General features: G+C 43.6%; 1 protein-coding gene across 1 annotated transcript in view; it reads left to right on the forward strand.

The window, feature by feature from the left end:
• Window positions 1–572: 572 nt before the first annotated feature.
• Window positions 573–20,923, forward strand: part of LSG1 (large 60S subunit nuclear export GTPase 1) — a 97,451-nt gene continuing 77,100 nt past the window's right edge. The window contains exons 1-3 of the mRNA XM_069213163.1: window positions 573–779; window positions 9,395–9,521; window positions 20,523–20,643. Coding sequence (XP_069069264.1) covers window positions 684–779; window positions 9,395–9,521; window positions 20,523–20,643 — 344 coding nt within the window. The 5' untranslated portion in view covers window positions 573–683. The remainder of the gene's footprint in view (window positions 780–9,394; window positions 9,522–20,522; window positions 20,644–20,923) is intronic.

A 20,923-nucleotide genomic window follows, 5' to 3' on the forward strand; every position in this document is an offset into this window, starting at 1 on the left:
ATCATAGAGAAAGAAAACACGTTCAGATTTTTTGATAAGGTGATTTGAGTGACAATTTCTGTACTTGCCAGAATGTGGTAAATGCACCTATTATGCGTTATTCTAACATGGGATGTGGTATGCTTGACAGTGCTGATCGTTGGAGAAGCCTGCAACTATCAGGTTCTCACTACACACGCTCGTTTCTATTGACTAAAGAATGACGTAACTCCGCCCCCAGATTGCAGTCTGCACAGCGGCCATCTTCGACACCCAGCAATTCGGATTCCCTATACAGAAGAAAATCAAACTTCAATATAGAAACACATTTTGATGAAGCAAAAATGAATGAAGCAATACGGGTTCCTCTAGGTCACTAATTTACATTATACGTTGCTATTGTTTTTATTGACTTGTGCCGTCTCTATTTGTCTTAGTGTAGCAGTTGAAAATATTACATCTTTATCTGAGATTCTATTTCAGTAGCCACGAATTACCAAAAAATACGATAGTGCCCTGTTCCCATTTGCAAGTGTGTTCTCCCGGCTGCAGGTCATTTTAAGATGGCTCTGACTCCTGCGCCACGTGATAACGTTTCGCGATGCATGCTGGGTGACAGTGCTCACAGTAGGCATGTTTAGAGCTTCTTCCGCTCCTCCTCTGGTCTGTAACTTTACTGGGAACAAAGTGGTTGCGGACTGAACATGGGGAAGAAAAAGGCAGCAGGTAGCGGGCTTGGTCGAGCCATCATTAAAGAAAGGAATTTGGGTAGCCGAGGCCAGAAGAGCAAGGACTCCTGGGTAAGTTACTACCTGCCAGTACACGTGCAAGAGGTGCACTGTTTCCAGTAAATGTTTAACAGAAGTAGAAATAAACGTCACTAAGGTAATAGAACACCCAGAGAGAAAAAGTGACACGAATACATCTTGTTGCAACTTCAGTCGTTCTTTGTTACGCTGGCCAAGAACCTCTTGCGTTCCCAGACGTGTAATTTCGCTTTCTGTATGATCTGCATGGACGCCCCAGCTTGCAAAGTATATTTGGTTTAGAAGCCTAAACTGGTTGAAGTTGTCAGGCATGTCATCACGTGCTCAGTTGGCAGCTAGTGCTCTGTGGGGCATATTTAAGGAAAGTGGTGCTGCACACAGTGCAGCGCCACTTTTCTTGTGCCCCCCCTAAAGCCACCATGTGTGTGCAGTATTTAAAATACAGCGCATCCTGGCAGTAGTTAGAGGACTAGTGTCAGAATCTTTGACGCTAGTCTGGCGCTTTGCAGGATTCACGTCAAAGATTCTGATGCTACTCCTGCAAAGCACCCAGAGGCCCATTGTAACCAATGTCAATCTCCTTTTAACGCCTGCTCTGAGCATACATACATTATGCCTGGCGCAGCCATAATGTAGAGCAAAGGGTTACAGAGTGGTGCAGTGCATGCATTGCGCCACGTTGTAAATATGGCACAGCATTTTTGGCCATCTAACGCCACATTAGTGTAAAACAAATTACTGTAATGTGGGGTTCGAATGGCACTAGGGGCTCTTAACTATGCACCTATGTTCTTTGTGGATTGTTTGATGTCTCCATGCGACAAGTTTCAATTTTCATTGGCTGACTTTTAACATATGAACATTACTGGTGTGTGTTAAATTGTACTGATAGCCGTTAATGCTATCCACATTATGTTAATCACACTTGGACTGATCTCGTTCCGTGGCGTATCCTTTCAGTTGGTGCTAGCTTTTTAACGCTTTGTATGTGTGTTTTATTTTACTTGTAGCTCAGTGCTGGAATTGGAAGCAATGCATTCCGGGAACCCATAAACTAGGGGATCAAGATGTGGCAGAGGGAAGAGATGGAGTCATGAGAGGCGTAGCTTGATAAGCAGGGTCTGACAGTCAACTTATGCATTTATTTAAAAAAAAAAAAAAAAAAGCTGCACATGAATTGGCAAGAAAGACAACTGTGATCAGAAGAAGTGAACAGGACATTTTTAGGGTCGAGCGCGCGCAAGCGCTCTGGCCCCTGTTGTAATCTCTCTGTGGGCTTTCCACCATGCCCATGTTTGGTTGGTTCGCAGGCTTGCCTTTCAAAATTCGCTTGATTTCATTACTACGCCATGCCTTTTCCAATGTTTAGCCCTCATTGAGAGCACCGTTCAACTACTGAAAACATACAAGGCTCTGTGTTTTCCGTGTGGTTAATGGGCTACTTTTTCTTTTTATTTCCTACGCAGCGCAAGCTCGCTGGGCAGTAGTAGAACGCTTTGCATGACATCGACCCTTTTGCATAGATAATTCTAGTTTTGCCGTTTCGTGGACAATTGCACTTATGCCAATATGTTTCACTGTGAGCGAACTTCTGTTTCTTTTTCTGTGTCTCTTTCACGCTCATGGTGACCGTCGGCTCGTATATATGAAACTGTTTTTACTTTTCATTATCAGTTTATGTGGCAAGAAAAGTCTGGTTAAAAGTTTACAACACTAATAGCTCTAACTCATTTGATTTTCTTAACACTTTACAGGCAGACATTTAATAAAAGGGTTAGCAACCTCAGATGGATAAAATGCTGAGCTAAGTGTTATAGTGTTGACGGCCACCACTTTACTCACTGCACGTCTTGCCTTTTTAACCAATCAGCAATTTAAATGCTTGACACTGATAACCGGTGATGTGAAAGCCACACATTCAAATAGGAACGAGGTCACTTCGGCCTTTCATCCTTCCAGTGTCAATTAAGCAACCTTTTGTGTGGGGGGCAGGACACAGCCTGCTCAGCCTTCCATACTCCCCAGGCGGCCCATCATGTTGTGGATGGCTCATCAGTCACACCTAAGCTCCCTTTGTGTGTGGTTGTCAAGAGGGAATGTACAAAGCCCAGCTGTCACCCATCCCAGATGTGTATTGGAGACAGGCTGCAGGCACACATGGCTAAGAGCGGAAAATGCTAACTTTCTAAAAGTGGCCTTTTCAAAATTGTAATAATACATCTGACTTTACCATTAAAGAGGATTTAGCATTACAATTCCATAAGTTCCAAGCATGACTGGTCTACATCCTCCCCAATCAGGAATTACAGCTTATAAATATAATAAGGAAACCCTAATATTATCCTATGAGAGGGGTAGGCTTCACAGAAGTGAAATACAAATTTGAGAGTTTTTTACTACCAGGACATGGAATACTTAAAAGTGTATGCCCTGCCTTTAAATAACATAGCACCCTGCCCCACGGGCTACCTACGGGCTGTCTTCGGTGTGACGTTTATAAAATAATAGGGGAGTTTAAGGCTTGGCAATAGGTTTTAAATGCCTAGACGACATGTCAGAGTAACACTGTATTCAGGTTGGAATGGCCGCAGGCCTGGGAAATATTTGAAAGTGCTATTTAAGTGAGTTGCACAAGTAGTGCTGCAGCCCTACGAGTAGCTCTTAATTTACAGGCCCTGGGCACATGTAGTGCACTTAACTAGGGACTTATAAGTAAATTAAATATACCAATTAGGTCTATACCAATCGAACCATGTTTTAGGGAGAGAGCAAAAGCACTTTATCAGTGGCAAAGTGCACACAGTCCTAAGGCCAACAAAAACAAATACAGCAAAATTGGAGGCAAGCCAGCAAAATGTTTGGGGGAAGACCACCCTAAGGCTGTTGTGTCTAACAACGTGCATGAAATAAAATACATGAAGGGTAAAGTGTATTACAGCGTGCACATGGTGCGTGTGTTTGCTGGCAGTGTGTGTATATTTGTAAATACCACAGCCTGGTTAAATCAGGTCAATCAGACTGAGTGTGTGCGTGCTGATGGTACAGTGCAGAAAGGTAACAGTGCTGGAAACAAATTGTGCTGTAAACGTACACGGAGTATGAGTGCCTGCAGTGGTACATTACCCGGAGGACCCTGGGTTCCATTATGGGTAGCCTGTGCCTGCCTGATGAAGACATAATGAGGGGAGGAATAACCCCAGACAGATTTGTGTATTGCTGCATTCCTGTAGCTGGGTTGGAGACACTCTTCAAAAGACTGCTCTTTGTTTCAATGATAGATTAGAAGGAAGGGCCTGGATGCATTCCAGTAGAGGAGATGAGGCTGATAAGGGAATCATAAAGATGAGGGCTGTGTGGGGGTTTGGGATTCACTGTGGCTGACATCCAAGTGTGAACTTTAGTCACTCCCATGAGTAGTGTTGTAGGACAATAATCTTAGGAGGAGTACCTGTTGTGACAAACATATCTCACAAGGGAAGAAGATAGAGAGAAGTGTCCACTTCAAAAGAAGCAGAACCCCAACATTAAACTTTAAAGACTCAGACCCTAAATCACATTTAGTGTCTTGAAAAGGGATATAGAGAGGGAAATTTGAGTCCACCAAAATTCATCTTCCAAGCAGCCAGATGGGCTGTGTGAAAAGGGAAAGCTCTGCAAGACTTCTGCCTGCGACCAGGACTAGGAGTCAAAGCCTGCTGCTCTCCCTGCGGGTTGAGGGAACATCACACAGGACACCAAGATCACCTGCTGTGAAACCTGGAACACCATCATCTGTCTGCTTGCCAAGACCATTGTGCACTGTGAGGGGGAGGAGAGCGTCGGCAGGAGCGAGGTCCTTTGGGGAGCCTTGCATGAGAATTTCTCAGAGCGGGGTGTGAGGCTGTGCACTTAATTGGGCCATTGCCCCTGTGCACTATTGGCTCTGCGACCTTCATAAGCCAGGGGAGGCCCAACTTCTTCTGAGCCAAACCGGGAATCACCAGGCTGTGCCATAGTGACCCCATATGCCAGAGAATGTCACCTGTGAACTGATTTTGGGCCAGGAGTAAGGGACCCATGATTGTAGGAATCGGCGACCCTCGATGCAAGGAGGGGCTGCCATAGTGGGGGCGATCACATTAGGAGATACTGCACCCTGATCCTGAGTACCGTGGCAAACCCGTATGCCAGGAGGGCTGCCAGTGCCACTTTGGCCAAAGGTTCGTGTTGTCACCCACTTTGGCCAAGGGTTTACGTTGTCACCCGGACCGAAGGACTACTACTGTGATCAGTGGATCAAGCCAGCATGGTGTGACCTGCATCTGACAAATTCCAGAGAATCACCAAGACGCTGCCAAGGACTTCATACACTCAAAGGAGCTCTGGTCAGGAGCCACAGGATCACACCAGTCCCCCCGCATATTCTTCATGGGGGAAAGAGCAACTTAACTTTTGGTCTGCTGGGTGGGAGCAGCTTTGAGCACTGCACTGGAACAGGCTGGCAGCGCTGCTTGACAGAGATACTGCACCTTGAATGAACGGAAAGCAGACAACATTCAGGTGCTGTTGAATTGTGTCCTGGTTTTAAAAAAAATATACCAGGACAAATGAAGCAGGTTTTCCTGGGTCAGGCAGATCCCTGATACAGCCAAGAAATAGCTGCTAGAACTGGGATTCCCCTACTTTCCAGCACTGCTGAAGGTCTCACTTTCTACACTGTATGTGTGGTGTGCAAGTCCCTTGTTTCAGTGTATTGTAGGCTAACCAGCTCCAACTGGTGCTGAATGCAAAACATATATTTGATTTCTTTTTTTTCAGTAACACAGCATTTGGACATACAGAGGAATAAAGCCCTGTTAGATTTTCTTAGGGCTCAAGTGAGCTTGCTGGATGTTGGAGTTGGTTCTCTCAGCAGGGTCACCCTCCAGACTTTTTGCCCTCGCCCTTCCTGTTTTCTGAACTCATGTTTGTTGCCTTTTGAGACTGCACAGTTTCCCGCTGCTAACCAGTGCTAAAGTGCTTGTGCTCTCTCCTTTAAACGTGTTAAAATTGCCTTGCACCCAATTGACACATTTAATTTACTTGTAAGTCCCTAGTAAACTGGTTATACAGGTACACAGTGCCTATAAATTAAATGCTACTAGTGGGCCTTCAGCACTCATTGTGCCACCCGCTTAAGTACCCGTTGGAAACATGTCTCAGGCCTGCTGTTGCAGCATGTGTGTGCAGAATCTGCCATTTTCAACCTGGCAAAATAAACCTTTTGCTAGACTTAAACTTTCCTTTTTAATACATATGTCACCCCTTAGGTAGGTGCCCTGGACAACATAGAATGTAGTGTGCATTGTATTTAAAAAGCAAGGCATGTACATTTAAGTTCTACATGTTGTTGTGTGGATAAACTCTAGTTTTTCTCTCCTGCAAGACCTACTTCTCAGATAGGATAACATTGGGTTACCTTATTACATTTAATAAGTAATGGCTTTTGATTGGCATCCGTTTTAAAATGGGAGCTGGTAGGAACATATTTGGTGTCTGAAGAAATATAATTTAAAACCCTCTTTAATAGTAAAGTCAAAATTTAAGTCACAGTTCTGAAAATGCCACTTTTAGAAAGTTAGCATGTTTTTGTCCTAACCATTTGGTGCCTGGGTCACATGACTTGGTGCAGTTGCCCTTTGTGTTTTCCTGCTAGACAGCACATAATAGAGAGTCTGGGTGTTGGCAGGAAGGGCCATCTCTGGCAGGATGAGGGGTGGAGCTGTCACCTACCACACTTGGAGATCAACGGGACTTAGGCAGCACACACGAAGGACTTCACACTAGCCTATTTTGCCCACTGACAGGAAATCAGAAAATTCCATACACCTCTATGCTAGCAAACTCCATAATATTCTGCCATTTCAAAGTGGGCACCAGGTATAAAAAGGAACCCAAAGATCCACTGTTCAGAGCACTCCTGGACCTGTGGATTCTACAGAAAAGACACCCTGCTGCTTGAGGCCTGCCCTGCTTCCTGAGAAAGAAGTCTGGATTTGCATCCTTCATCCCAGGCTGAAGTGACTCCAAGGATCCTCTCACTGACCTCCTTTTCTGAGCTACAGGGACATAACAAGCTCCAGAGGTCATCCTGCATTTGCCTAGCCGACCTTCTTGCAGGACCTGCAACTGGAACTTCCTGAGCCCTGCTGGTCTCTGCCTGAATGACTTCCTGATCCAAGAGCCGCCCTTTGGTTCCTGGACCCCTGGTGTGTGGCATCAGCTTAACTCCTTGAAGAAAAGGAGAAATCGTGATGTTTTGTGATTTCAATTTTTTTTTTTTTTTATGTTTTTTTTTTTTTTTTTTTGCAACCCGAGCAGGCCTATATGCGCCAAAACTTGCTGCCTGTGCTGACCACCAACCTGACACTCCAGTGAACCGATTCATCGTGCTACAGTGACCGCCAGCGCAAGATCTTCAGTTTGTGCTTCAGCATCGATAGCCTGCAGTGACTGCCAACGTGAATCTCCAGCAACGACCATCCACGACGCTTGACAGGATCTTCCTGTTACAGCGGCGACTGTCCGAGACTCTCGGCCTGCTCTTTGCACTATAGGCACGACCGTCCGTGAGGCTCTTCCTGGTCCTCCCAGCCTCCTCCACTGCAAACTGGAGTCTTAGTGCCAAACTTTTGAAGGTAATTCTTTAAGCAGGACTAACCTTGTTCCTGTATGCTGCCCACGCTCCATCACGGTCAGTCTGAACTTGTGACTTTCACCCAGTTTTGCATGGGCAGATAATTGCAAGTGACGCTTTTTGCTTTTAGGTGCTATACTTACCTTAAATCTTTGACATTGCAGATCTCATTTTTTACAGGATGGATGTTGTTTTAGTGTGAAATAATTTCATGTATTACATTATACTCTATTTTTCTAAGTTGGTTTGGGATTTTGCTTATGTTGTGTTTTCACTTAATTGATGTTTGAAGTGCTTCATAAATACTTTACACATTGCCTCTAAGTTAAGCCTGAATGCTTTTGTGCCAAGCTATGAGAGGGTTACAAACAGGTTAATTTTGTGCCTTATTGTAGTTTACGCTGATAAGTATGAGGGTTTGCTTTATTAGGGTTTCACACCCCTCAACCAACAAACCAACTTCTCACACTGGATAAAGCACAATAATGGATACTGAAAACTAATTCACTCCCATCAACATAAATATGTGAGTTACTTTCCACAATCCCAATGTCATTAGCAAGAACTGCCAAATCTTTGCACATTCTCTCTTTCAAAGACTGGTAAATGGGATTATTTACTTACAAGAGATGTAGCGAGGGAGGGGACTATTTTACCAGCTCCCTGTTCTCTCTTGTGAGGTATGCTTCCAGTGATAGTTTACCGTTTTTAGGAACCTTGCTCTTTTAGGTCTTTCGATTTTTCACTGCTCTTTTGGCATTGTCAACTCAAGGTTGCTAACCATCACCCCCACAGTGAAATTAGTTGCAGCACTACCATTCACCCCTTTCTGTAATGGCACAGAAGAAGAAAATACATTTGAACAAAGTTATGCCTACAAGACTTCCCAGTGTTTAAGGCTTGGATAAACCTTTGCATTGATTTACTTTTTTTTGTTTTTGCTTTTTAGAGTAGGGTACAATCCTCTGTAAGTTGTCTTATGTTAATGGAACTGGTGCTTAGGAAGAATCAGTGCTAGAAATTAATACATTTGTGGGAATCCCTTTTTTTAAACACATTTTATTGGCATTTCAAAGACAACAGTTAAGTAAAGTTTAATCTTTTCCAACCATTGCACATAGTTAACTGTGACAAGTATACATAGGCTCAAAGCTCAGGTGTAAACTGTTCATAGATTATAGTCCATCAGGAATATTACTGCAGTTCCCAAGCATACATCCTGTTGCATTCTTGGGAATCCTTATGCACTCTGTCCTTCCTTGGAGCCAGAAGCAAGAAACTCTATTTGCTTGACTTGTTCTTCCAATGTACCAAAGGCAGTGACAATTAGTTAATGAACTGGGGTTCCCTCCTTCTCAGGCCGGAGCCACTGCTCTGCATCCTTTTCCAAAGTTATTTGTTGGTTGGGAACGGTGGGAAAGTATATTGCTGGGTTTTTTTTTTTAAAAGTTTTTTTTTTTACAATTTTTTTTTCAAATACTTTGAGGTATTGGCTCTCAACCTGAATGGTAAGTCAGAAGAAAAGGCTTATTTTCTTTCCCTCTCTGTCACCATCACACTATGAGCTTCCTTCCTTATAATTTACTCCCAGCTTTCTATATCTAAATATGAAGCCTTTTTTTCTCTTAAGAAGTACTAGGCATGGATGTATTTATGACTTATCCAATTTCACAAGGGGGGAAAGTTTTTTTTAACTAAGAGGGTTGTGTGAATGTGGGGTGGTATATTTTCTCCACCCTTTTCTGAAACAATTAATAATTTACATTTCCTACCAGCTGCATTACAAGTTGCTTCATTTATCTAAATTGAATACAGAAATTTCTTAATTCAAGCACAACCTCATTGATTGTATGGCATATACTTTTTCTTGGTCAACAGTCATGCAGCGGGCATTAAGTTTACAACGTTGGAATTGCACATTCGGTTAATAAATCCCCTCTGACTGTTGTATGTGTGTTCATTTAAAAGATAATCAAGTATTTTGTCTTTGCAGCTCCATACGAGTGAACTAAATGATGGCTATGACTGGGGCCGGTTAAACCTGCAGTCTGTGACCGAACAGAGCTCGCTGGATGACTTCCTTGCAACAGCAGAGCTAGCAGGAACAGAATTTGTTGCTGGTAAAAACAAAATCTACTTAACCTCTAAGGAAAAAAAAGACGAGCAATGTCAGAAATTTCATGTGAAGACACTAAGCAAGTGTTCTTTATTTTTGAGGTCTGTTCTACTGAGCGGATAAAGACATTTACAAAGTGTTTTAAATTGTATGTTTGACTAATTAACTCTTGCCTTTCATATAAAAGTTGTGTTTTATGTACTTGTATCTCGCTTGTGGTTAAATGCCTTCATGCTCCATAGACACTTAAAGCACTTTAGGACTATCTCGGCCACCCAGCCTGCCCATTATTCTACTTATGCAACATTACAGGTCATGCGTGGCCCTAACTTCTTCACCACAAAATTGCAATTCAAACACTCTGTTTCTTTGCCTTGTTGCATGGTCAATGCATCCTCTACAGAGAGACTATTTCTTTCATGAATTATACTTAAGTCCAGTATGCCTTGGTGATTTATTCCAAGTTTTCTTACAGTAAGGCCCATTTCATGTACCATTTCCCTAAAGTTTATTGGCTCCTATTTTTTATTTTAGATGTCTATTTTAGGTGCAGAGCTGGTTGTTGGATACATTGGAGTTCTGTATAGAGGAATTGGGTGGATTTAAAATACATGTAATAGTTGCAAGCAGTTAGGCAACAATTTTATGAACTTTTGGTGGGGTGAATGGAAGTGAGCGTGTTAAAGCTGTGGAGAAATGCTTTTAGTAGCTGCCTTCGGATGTCGAATGGGATCTTCTTCACCGAGTTAAATTCTTTCATTCATTGATAGAGGGTCTGGTTAAGCACGTGGGGTTTGAGGGTTTCTTGTATTTATTTATTTTAAGTTTCAGGAGTGAGGTGGTACCAGTGTGCTATTGAGAGATATAGTTGAGAATGCTTGACCCCTGGGTTTTCCATCCCCGTAACTTTGGAGCACCAATCTTGCAAGGGCTAAGTTGTTGATGCTGTTGAATATTCTGGAGATGAACTACTTTCTTGCCAGACATGATTAGGGTTTCATCATCACTGCCACATAGATGCAGCCATGCAGAGGAACACTGTTCTATGACCAGGATGGGTGGTTGAATTCTATCACAGGACCGGAGGCGAGGATTATGCAGATCTTTCTTCACTTTTTATTAAACAGCAAGTTCAAAGTCAAACAAAACATGAACAAAAAACTACAAGTTCCATGAGCCCGCCGCCATGGTAACGAGTATCCAATGAGGTGCACTCCTTCATGTTGGTATAAATATCCCGAAATGCGTCACACTTCCTCTTTCTTCACTGCTGCGAGTCAGATAAGTGCCTTTTTCTGCCTCCGGTTAGAAGTTTGTTTGTTGGCTCGCGTTACTGCTTCAATTGTGTTTTCCGTGTATTTAATTGTTATAGCAACGTTCGTTGCTACGAGCGGTCCGGAACAGACGTTTCCGCTCGAGCGTTTCATTTTTCTGTTTCGCCCTCGGCGTGTTTAAATACGCGTCGGACCCACCAGAGGGCGCGCGCGCTGCGTTTTTCAGCGTCAGAGAGCGTGTTACTCTCAGCTCTCGGCGCTCGCACCTCGCGTTTGTTATTTTCTTTAAGAATTGAGGGTTTTTACCTCAGTAGCACGTTTTCGTGCCTCTGGTGCAGTTTTTTCCCTACCTGTGACACCCGTTTGGGTAAGGATTACCCCATTGGGAAGGCATTATTTCTTGACTTTACTTGAGTGACAGAGAGGGTAGGGATTTACCCTATATATTATATATATTTTTGTTGGGTGTATACTCTGTCCAGTCCTCATTATGCAATCCTCTCAAGTGAATGAACCTTTTACCAACATGTCCCCAGGTGAGGGTCCCTCTCACCGTACCCTTCCCCCTGGGGTGGACGCTTTATTTTCACAGGCTATTTCTCACGCTTTAGCCCCTCTTAGGGATACTGTAGCTAAACTTACTGAACAGGTGTCCAGGGGTACGGGCATGTTTGGTGTGACGGGAGCGGAGGGTGATTCCTCTACCCTTTCGGCTCCCAGGAAAATGCGCAAGCGCGACGCGGGGCACCTGGAGGATGGTGAGTTTTTATCCAACCCCAAGAGTGCGCGCGCGCGCATAAGCGCTTACCCTCCCGGGAGGGCCGTTTGCCCGGGGTAATGGGTGACATGCTTCACCACCTATGGAACCCTGATTTGGGATCCCCTAAAGGCTTCATGGGAGGTTCAGATGAGGACTCATCATCTTTGGATGACGACTCAGGTCGCCCTTGGCGTCCTGGTGCTACCCTACCAGATCCTTCGGATCACGGCGATTCTGACTCCGATATGTTTGAACCGGAGGGTATCTACCATCCGCGTTCCTCGGAGTGACGTCCAGACCACAAGGTAGCTGAATATGTCGCCAGCAAAATTAGGCAACCTCTGGACAAAGAGGTGCGAGCTCGTCTACGGGCGGAGTGCCCACGCCCGTCTTTATCGGATAAGGTCGCTTTTACGCCTGACATTGACCCTAAAATGTGTACGTTTTTTGCCAAGTATACCAAGGATCCCAAAAAAAGGGATTGATCGCTCCTGGAGGGCATGCCAAGATAAACTTCTTGATGTGTTAGGTCCCCTCACACAGATTATTCAATTAGCGGAGCGTGCCAAGCAAGCAAACACTCTCCTTCAGACAGACATCATAGCAGGATGGGCTCAGAGAGCTGTTTGTCTCCGGGGCAACGCGAACTGTGCCATCTCTGCAGAAAGACGCAGGTCTTTATTGATCAAAATCGACCCCAAGTTAGGGGAACTGTCTAACTCAGAGGCAGGGGCTTTTGCCCAAGGCAATTTATTTGGCGTCCCTTTTGTGAAAGAGTTAGGAAAATTTGTGGCTACTTTTTCAGCTTTGGATAAAAGCACAATCTTTAATCTTCCTAGGGTTTCTAGTGGATTCCCGATCGGCGTCTCTCAGTCTCCCGACGACGAAGATTTCCAAGATAAAGAAGGAACTGAGAAAAGTCCTTCGACGAGACCAGATTTCACTACGTCAGTTAGCCAGAGTGGTCGGCCTGCTTTCCTCTTCGATTCAGGCCATTTTTCCTGGTCCCCTACACTACAAAGCCCTGCAACGCTTGAAAGCGTTTCACCTTCGCCGAGGGGTGACGTACTCCGAGCTGATCTCCCTGTCTCAGGAGGCAAGGACGGAGTTGTTTTGGTGGCTGGACCACATGGAGGCATGGAATGGCAGGGCCATTTTTGGAGCAGCCCCGGATCTGGTGATCGAGTCAGACGCCATTCGCCAGGGATGGGGGGCTCGTTGCGGGGACATCTCGTTCGGGGGTCGCTGGACCCCGCAGGAACTAACCATGCATATCAACTGCCTGGAGCTCCTGGCGGGATCATTTGCGATCAAATCTCTCACGAGAGACAAAGTCTCATGTGTAGTTCTACGGATGGACAATGTATCGGCAGTACAATACATAAATCGTCTAGGGGGGACAAGATCAAGAGCCCTAGCGGAACTAGCGAAAGATTTTTGGCATTTTTGCCTTCAACACCAAATCTCAGTCACAGCAGAGTATCTTCCGGGATCCCAGAATATCTGGGCAGACTGGAATTCTCGGTTTCTCCAGGATCCCAGCGATTGGCGACTACATCACTCGGTTTTTCAGGCGATCATGGATCGTTGGGGTCCCTGCTCAGTGGATCTCTTTGCGTCTCGTTGGAATGCTCAGCTTCCCCTATACTTCAGCTGGCGTCCGGATCCGGGAGCGGCGGCAGTAGATGCGTTTCTCCAACATTGGGGGACCCTTCAGGGTTATGCTTTTCCCCCGTTTCTTCTTATCCCGTGGGTTGCTGCTCAAGTTCGCCGCCAAGAGGCGACGGTGATTCTAATAACCCCCTGGTGGAGGTCACAGGCGTGGTTCCCGACTCTGCTGGAACTCTCGTGCGAATGTCCTCTTCGCCTCCCGGATTTTCCCTCAATACTCCTGGATCCGTCGGGTTTCTGTCACCCTCTAGTCCTTCTAGGTCATCTTTCCCTCATAGCTTGGAAGATTTCCGGCATCGTTGGCAAGACATCCGACTTTCGCAGGAAGCTAATAACTTCATCGCACAGGCCTGGGCCCCCTGGTACATGCAAACGATATAGATCAGCATGGAATAGATGGTCTCGTTGGTGTGTGGGCAAACACTGCGATCCCATGGGGGCCAGTATTACCGACATCATCAATTTCCTTGCAGAATTAGCAAAATCCGGCTAGGCGTATCGCACGATCAATTCTTTTCGTTCGGCCATCTTCGCGGGCCACCCTCCCCTGAACAATCTCCCGATCGGGGAGCATCCCTGGATATGTAAACTTCTTAAGGGTATTAGACTCTCCAGACCTCCACAACCCAGATATTCGGAGCTCTGGGATGTGGACTTAGTTCTTAATCTTTTATCCTCTTGGCGGGACAACCAGTATTTGTCGACGAAAGAATTGTCGGCCAAATTAGCCATGCTTCTCTGCCTCATTTCCTGTAAGCGAGTGTCAGATATCAGAGCACTGGATGTTTCCGCTCGAGTCTTTACTCCAGAAGGAGTCACGTTTACTATTGCAAGGAGGACAAAGACTAATACCAGGTCGGTATCCTATCCCGCTTTTCCTGATTCCCCGAAACTATCTGTGTTTAGATGTCTCAAAGTCTATGAGGAAGTGACCAGTTCTTGTAGACCTCCAGGTGAGAATCAATTGTTGATTTCTATAAAGAGACCGTTCAAGGCGGTTTCTTCTCCTTCCATTGCCAGATGGATTCGATGGATTCTCTCTGAGGCAGGAATAGATATTCAAGTTTTTGGCGCCCATTCTACTCGGGGAGCTATGGCTTCCAAAGCCATACAAGTGGGGGGCGGATTAGAGGACATCATGCATGCTGCTGATTGGTCTTCAGATTCTACTTTTAAGAAGTTTTACTTTAAACCAATTCATGAAGCAGCCGCACTAGTGGTGAGTAAGCTTTGAACTTGCATAATCCTCGCCTCCGGTCCTGTGATAGAATACGAAATTTCCTAGCTATCGTGAAGGAAAGTTTCAATTCTATTAAGGACACGGAGGCGAGGATTATCCCACCCACATACATTACGCTGGTATGTTCCCTCCCGATTACATCTATCTGCGTAGCAAGGTAGTATACTTGCGTTTATACCTTTATTTATTGTTATTCTGCTCATATTCTAATTTACATTAGGCAGCACTTGATTCAGATGTATTTACATTTTATATTTAAATGTATGTTAAGGTTCATGACTTTATTGCCTTCGGTATGTTTCTGTGTTCTATTGGATTAGCATCTAATTATACCTCTTTTGTAGGTTTCGAAACTACAACCAATTGACTCTACCAGGATTCCTTCCGCAGTGAAGTCGAGGAAGTGTGACGCATTTCGGGATATTTATACCAACATGAAGGAGTGCACCTCATTGGATACTCGTTACCATGGCGGCGGGCTCATGGAACTTGTAGTTTTTTGTTCATGTTTTGTTTGACTTTGAACTTGCTGTTTAATAAAAAGTGAAGAAAGATCTGCATAATCCTCGCCTCCGTGTCCTTAATAGAATTGAAACTTTCCTTCACGATAGCTAGGAAATTTCGTATTTTCACTGCCATACGACGTGTGTTTTTATTGGTGCCAGTGGTGAGCTTGGTATCCCCAAGGCATTTCCACTGCCCAGCTTAAAAAAGGCTAGGACCCGATGGTTTGTCGTAGACTGGTTCCTGGAGCCATAGCTTTAGCATGCACAGAGGGAAATATTGGTACCAGGTTGCTGTTTTTTTGAGGGTGGGAAAGAAGAATATCTTGGTGTTCCACTTAATCAGATAACTCATTTCAGGATTCTTAGACTGAGACTTTTTTCAATATCCATTGCTGAATTTAGAAGCACGTGGGATTCACTTTCGAACAGAGAAGTTGTGCACATTGTGCTATTTCATGCTTGAATGTGGTTAATCTGCATCTGTCCTGCCGTGTTGGATGAATGTACGTTTTCTGCATTTCCAGTATCCCTCCTGCACATGAGATTCGAGGTACTGAGGATTCTGTTTCTGCTTTAACTCATGCTTATGCGCGGTGTAATATTGTCAGATATGTGAAGATTGTGTTGCAGTTGGTAACTGATTGGTAAATTAATTGCTTTCTTTCTCTTTCTTTTGGATTCAGAACTTGAATGCTAGGAGTGATTTTATTCTTTCTGTTTTATCTTATTTATTTATTTTAATTTACTTACTGTTGTGTGTTTTTTTTATTAATAACTGGTCAATAAATTATGACATGGCTTCGGACCAAGCTGCCTGTGGTTTCTTGGCAGCATGTTATTTGATGGAGAATTTACGTGATATGTAGCACAGTATCAACTCGGGGTTATTCTTGCACGACTGACAGGGGACTCTGGGGGGGAAAAAAAGCTTTCCCATCTAACTATAAATTGAGAATTTATTCCCTCCTTCTTTTTAATGCAGTCCCTTACTTTATCTGGATCTACAGGCTTGCATTTTCACTGTCTTTTCTTAAGAGACTCGTCTTATTTTCTGATGTCCAATGCTGTTTAAAACTGACTGCTTTGAGGCTGTCGTATATAATATGCTTTCCGACCCATTATTCATCTACTGCCTCTCCTATAAGGTGCAGCTATGTTTATTTTATACATTTCAGGGTCCGACCAATGCACTAAGAAAATAAAAAAAATAAAAAAGAAGCACCACATTTAAGGTTATTGGTAGGTAGTGTAAAATATAACATCACATACGTGTGTGTGACAGATGTGCTTTTCGGCAGTTTATAAGAGTTTCCAATGATCGGAACGTAAAATCATTTGGACCCCGCTTAGTTCCAAAATGGTGAAATTAAAATGCAACCTGTCTTCTGGTTTTGAAGCTCTAAGGACTCATCCTTTTCTCCCCAGTTAGGGTTATCCATGAAAATGATGTGTGTGGCTATACGTTGCTATTGTGGTGTACAGCCTCACTCCAAATGCATAATGGCATATTTCAATTGTTTTAATTAAGATACAGAATCATTTTTGTAAGGGATAGGATGGTGGACCACAATGGCTACAGCAGTTCATAAAATTCTCTGTAATTTATAGGGAAGTTGGAGACTTCAGATCTAGAACTTATCAGCAATTTACAGTATCTTGTCTTATAAAGCACTGGCATCCATGGTTTACTATTTTATAGCGATTTAAATGAGTTGTGTTACTGTTGACCCGTGTTAATGGAAATCAGTTTGTCAAAACTCCAGAACAGGAAAGGGCTGAAGTGCCCCTGCTGGGATTTGAACTTGTCTCCTACAAGATGGGTAGACACATACAAGGACAGCCTTCCATACCCAATCCACAGGCTGACACACACTATTCTATACACTCATTTTTTTGTTGTTGTTTTAGAATGAAATACTTAAATCACTAACCTATCGTATTGGCTTGTAGTGAGTACGGTGCTCAAAGTTTCTTTACACACTGATTCACTGTGGGAGCAGCCCCGACACCCACCGACCATGCACGCAACCTGGGCATCATCCTCGACTAAACGCTCTCCCAGACCAAGCAAGTCAGCGCCGTCTCCTCATCCTGCTTCAACACCCTCTGCATGCTCCGCAAGATCTACAGATGGATCCCACAGATACAAGAACAGTCACCCAGGCCCTCGTTAGCAGCAATCTTGACTACGGAAACACCCTCTACGCAGGAGCCCCGGCCAAACTCCTCAAACGACTGCAACGCATACAAAACACCTCTGCGCACCTGATCCTCAATGCCCCCGCCACAGCCATATCACCCCCATCTGAGAGACCTACACTGGCTTCCCGTCAACAAAAGGATAACCTTCAAGCTCCTCAGCAACGCACACAAGGCGCTCCACAACACCAGTCCAGCCTACCTCAACAGACGACTCACCTTCTACACCCCACCCCACCAACTCATCTCAACCAACCTCGCGCTCGCCACCGTCTCCTGCATCCGAAGAACGACCACCGGAGGCAGATCCTTCTCCCACCTCACTGCCAAGACCTGGAACACCCTTCCTTTGCCCCTACGACAGACTGAAGACCTGCTGACCTTCAGGAAATGCCTTAAAACCTGGCTATTCGAGCAGTAGCAGCACCTACGGCAGTACCCCCCCTCAGCGCCTTGAGACCCTTATGGGTGGGTAGTGCGCTCTACATATACTTTGATTGATTGATTGATTCGTTGTGCGGCAGTAGAAAACGAACTGATTGAATCTAAAGCTCCATGGGCAGGCCATCTCCTTAAAACCTTGAAAAGCATGAACAGTTTAACATTATGGCTTTTTCTGTGTCACACACCTTCTCATAAATATTTCAATGGAATACTAAAACACAGTAATATAAAAAAAAAAAAAAAAGCAGAAAACATTTCATATACCTAAGATGTGTAGAAAAGTAAATAGTTTCTAGCTAAATGGAAAGTCAGTGTTTTTCATAGGAAATCGGTCAAAAATGGTTTAGAGAGGAAACAATGCCTTGTGAAGTTCTGGCACTGTTATTTTTTTAAGTCCGTGATACTTGAAGGAGAGCTTTCCACCAAGAAAGAAAATAAGAATCTTATATTTTAACTAAAATGGTGCATTCAGTTGAACAGCTTGCCGCAGTGGAGTGTGTTGTGAGAATTCAACATTAGGACCGAATCGTAGGCAATGAAGGACAGCTGATGGGCCAGATGTTCTCTGTTATGCTGAAGGATGGGCGCTCCTGGCTCAACCTCCTTTAGACTGTAACCCTCCCTTCTGTTCAGTGCATCTGAGTCAAGGGTCAGTTTTATCCTGATCAAGGCCTTTTACACCACCCCACATGCTAGCACCACAGGTGCATGCTAGTACAACATGTGCATTAATTACCCCGTCTTACTGTATTGTACTCTAGGCCAAAATTGATATTCCTCGACATCCTTCCATTTAAAAAATAAAATAAAAATTGTTGAGCCCCTTAACCTTCAGGTTAATTGCAATCACAGAACTATTTCACGTTCTTCCCTTTCTCTGAAGCTACAGTTCTATCGTAAGCAATGTCAATTTTGGGACGATAATATCTAAAGTAATTTATATTCCCCCAATATACTAATGAATAATAATTCTGAAATATTTTGCTGTACATGTATATTAACATTGTAGTGTAGCTTTTGGGCACAAATGGAGCTTCTGTAGAGAGGCGAGAGGATGGCAGGAGGTAGTTGTCCTTGGATGACAACATTGAAGAAAAACCCTCCCTGACTTTTGCTGGCTGCTGCTCTTGTACAGCGTGTAGCCTAAGAGAGGGTTTCAGAGGAAGGGTAATCGTGAGGGAGAGTTCCCCTGACTCAGGCTCAGTCATGGAATTGGTTTTTCACCTTCTGGGTGCAGTCTATTACATTGAGAAATGGAGCTGTAGCATCAACACACTGGAGATAGTAACAATATGTTTACAATCCGCAATGAGTGTTTTTTTTTTTCTTGGGTTTAGCTTTATTATAGTTTACATGAAGCTTACAGACCTGCCATTTTATTTTTACAAATACATTTACAGGGTTATTTGTGCAGGACAAACTAACTTATGAAAGTCATCTACATTAACTCAGTCTCCAGCAGGAATTCCATTAACCGCGGAGGATCAACTACAGGACTCCTGCACCCAATTTTGCCATGAGCAACACAAATCTCTTCCCAGGCGTGAAAATAAATTACTCATGATCTGAGCTCTCAAGTTTCCCAGTTCCTGTGTGAGTAACTCAGCAGGTCCAGGATTTTTCTTAACATTCTGGATTGTGGTGTTCATTTCATCACAATAGAATAAATAAAAATCCTGGACTGGATGAGCAACTCATGCATGAACCTGGGAAACTTGAGGGCTCTGCTGATCTCATCTTTGGATGTTCAAATTTATTTTTCAGTTTAACTGGTCTAATGCCTTGTCATTTCCTTTCCATTTCCTTTAGGACTCCTACACCCAATATTTCTGCACTCAACAGACCTGTTAAAGATTCTGAATTATTATAAACAAGATTCCTCAGGACTTCTTGGCTCCTACTTGTCATCGTTGTCTCTGACCTCCCACCTCTTAATTTGTAACCCTATTACTATTCTCCATTAGTACCTTACCACGTCTTATCACGTACACCTCATCCAATGAAATTCACATAATATAGGCATATGAAAAGTAATTCAACAAGTTCCATAGTGTTGTCATTGAAACGTCTGTAAATTATAAATGAGTTTCCTGAACAAACTTGCTGTGTTTGCTGACCTACAAATCCTTACTGGCTTACCCCTGTCCCCAATAAACTCTGGCTCTTGAATCTAGAGGACAAAATTAAAATAAATAAACTGTCAGCTGTTGAAATGCTGTTTACATCTGAAACCTGTCTCTTCCTGTAGCTACCGAACTGGCTTACAACATTGCCAAGTTGCATGGTTTGCATATATAGATTGGCAAAAATGAGCCTCCCTCCTGAGCCTACTGCTGCTGTGTATGATGAGTTCCACCCTATAATACGGCTCTGTTTAGCCTTCATATCTTCTGATCACCCTGTTTTTTCCTGCACATTTGCACAAAACCCATAGTGAAAATGGGATTTGCTGTATTTGTGGGAATGTGTTTGGATGGTGGAACGCAGTTTACTAATCATGTCCTTACTTATTGGGTCTCTGGGTGACTGTTGCAATGCAATTTTTTGCCAGCATTATTGGCTTCCAAACATGCACTCATTAATTCTTATTCAGTGGTTTCTGCTCTTGTAAAATGTCTAGAAGTGATGCGCTGTATAATAATTTCAAACTGGACAGTGCAATGTAACATAAGTGATTTTTTTTTTTTAGCTAATGAACAAAGTGGAGTAACTTGAATGGTAAATTTGTTTCCTCGGATCCCAGTGGTTAGACCATCATCATAGCTACAATGATCCAAGGGCGTGTTTTTTGTCTAGTAGTACTCCAATGCGCCCAATACATTTATTCCACTGTGTCTTTCAGAATTAATCACTCCGTGAAACCCCACCGGTATTGATAATAATAGTCTAATTTGTTGTGTTCTTTTTGCAGAGAAACTTAATATAAAGTTTGTTCCAGCTGAAGCACGGACAGGTCTTCTGAGCACTGAAGAAACAAATAGAATCAATAAACTCCATGAAGAAAATAAACAATATTTGAGTATACCCAGGAGGTGAGTAAAATGTTCAGCTGCATATGTAAGACATGTATGTAAAGAAAGGCATTTTAGAGGACACTTAGAAGTAGTATAGATTCTTATTTATTCTCAGCTCAAAATTATGCTTAGGCCTTAGTTTACTTGGAGAAGAACCATGAGTGAGTATCTGGTGAGTAGCCTGGCTAGCTCAGGCTTCGAAATGGCACAGGGTGAAATGGGATGTTGTTGACTTTGTGAAGAGGCTAAGAAGGGAGTTTGTGGGTATTCATGGCAGATCGGTTACTTCATGCAGTAG

The sequence above is a fragment of the Pleurodeles waltl genome, chromosome 11 (assembly GCF_031143425.1).
Source record: "Pleurodeles waltl isolate 20211129_DDA chromosome 11, aPleWal1.hap1.20221129, whole genome shotgun sequence".
Lineage (NCBI taxonomy): Eukaryota > Metazoa > Chordata > Amphibia > Caudata > Salamandridae > Pleurodeles > Pleurodeles waltl.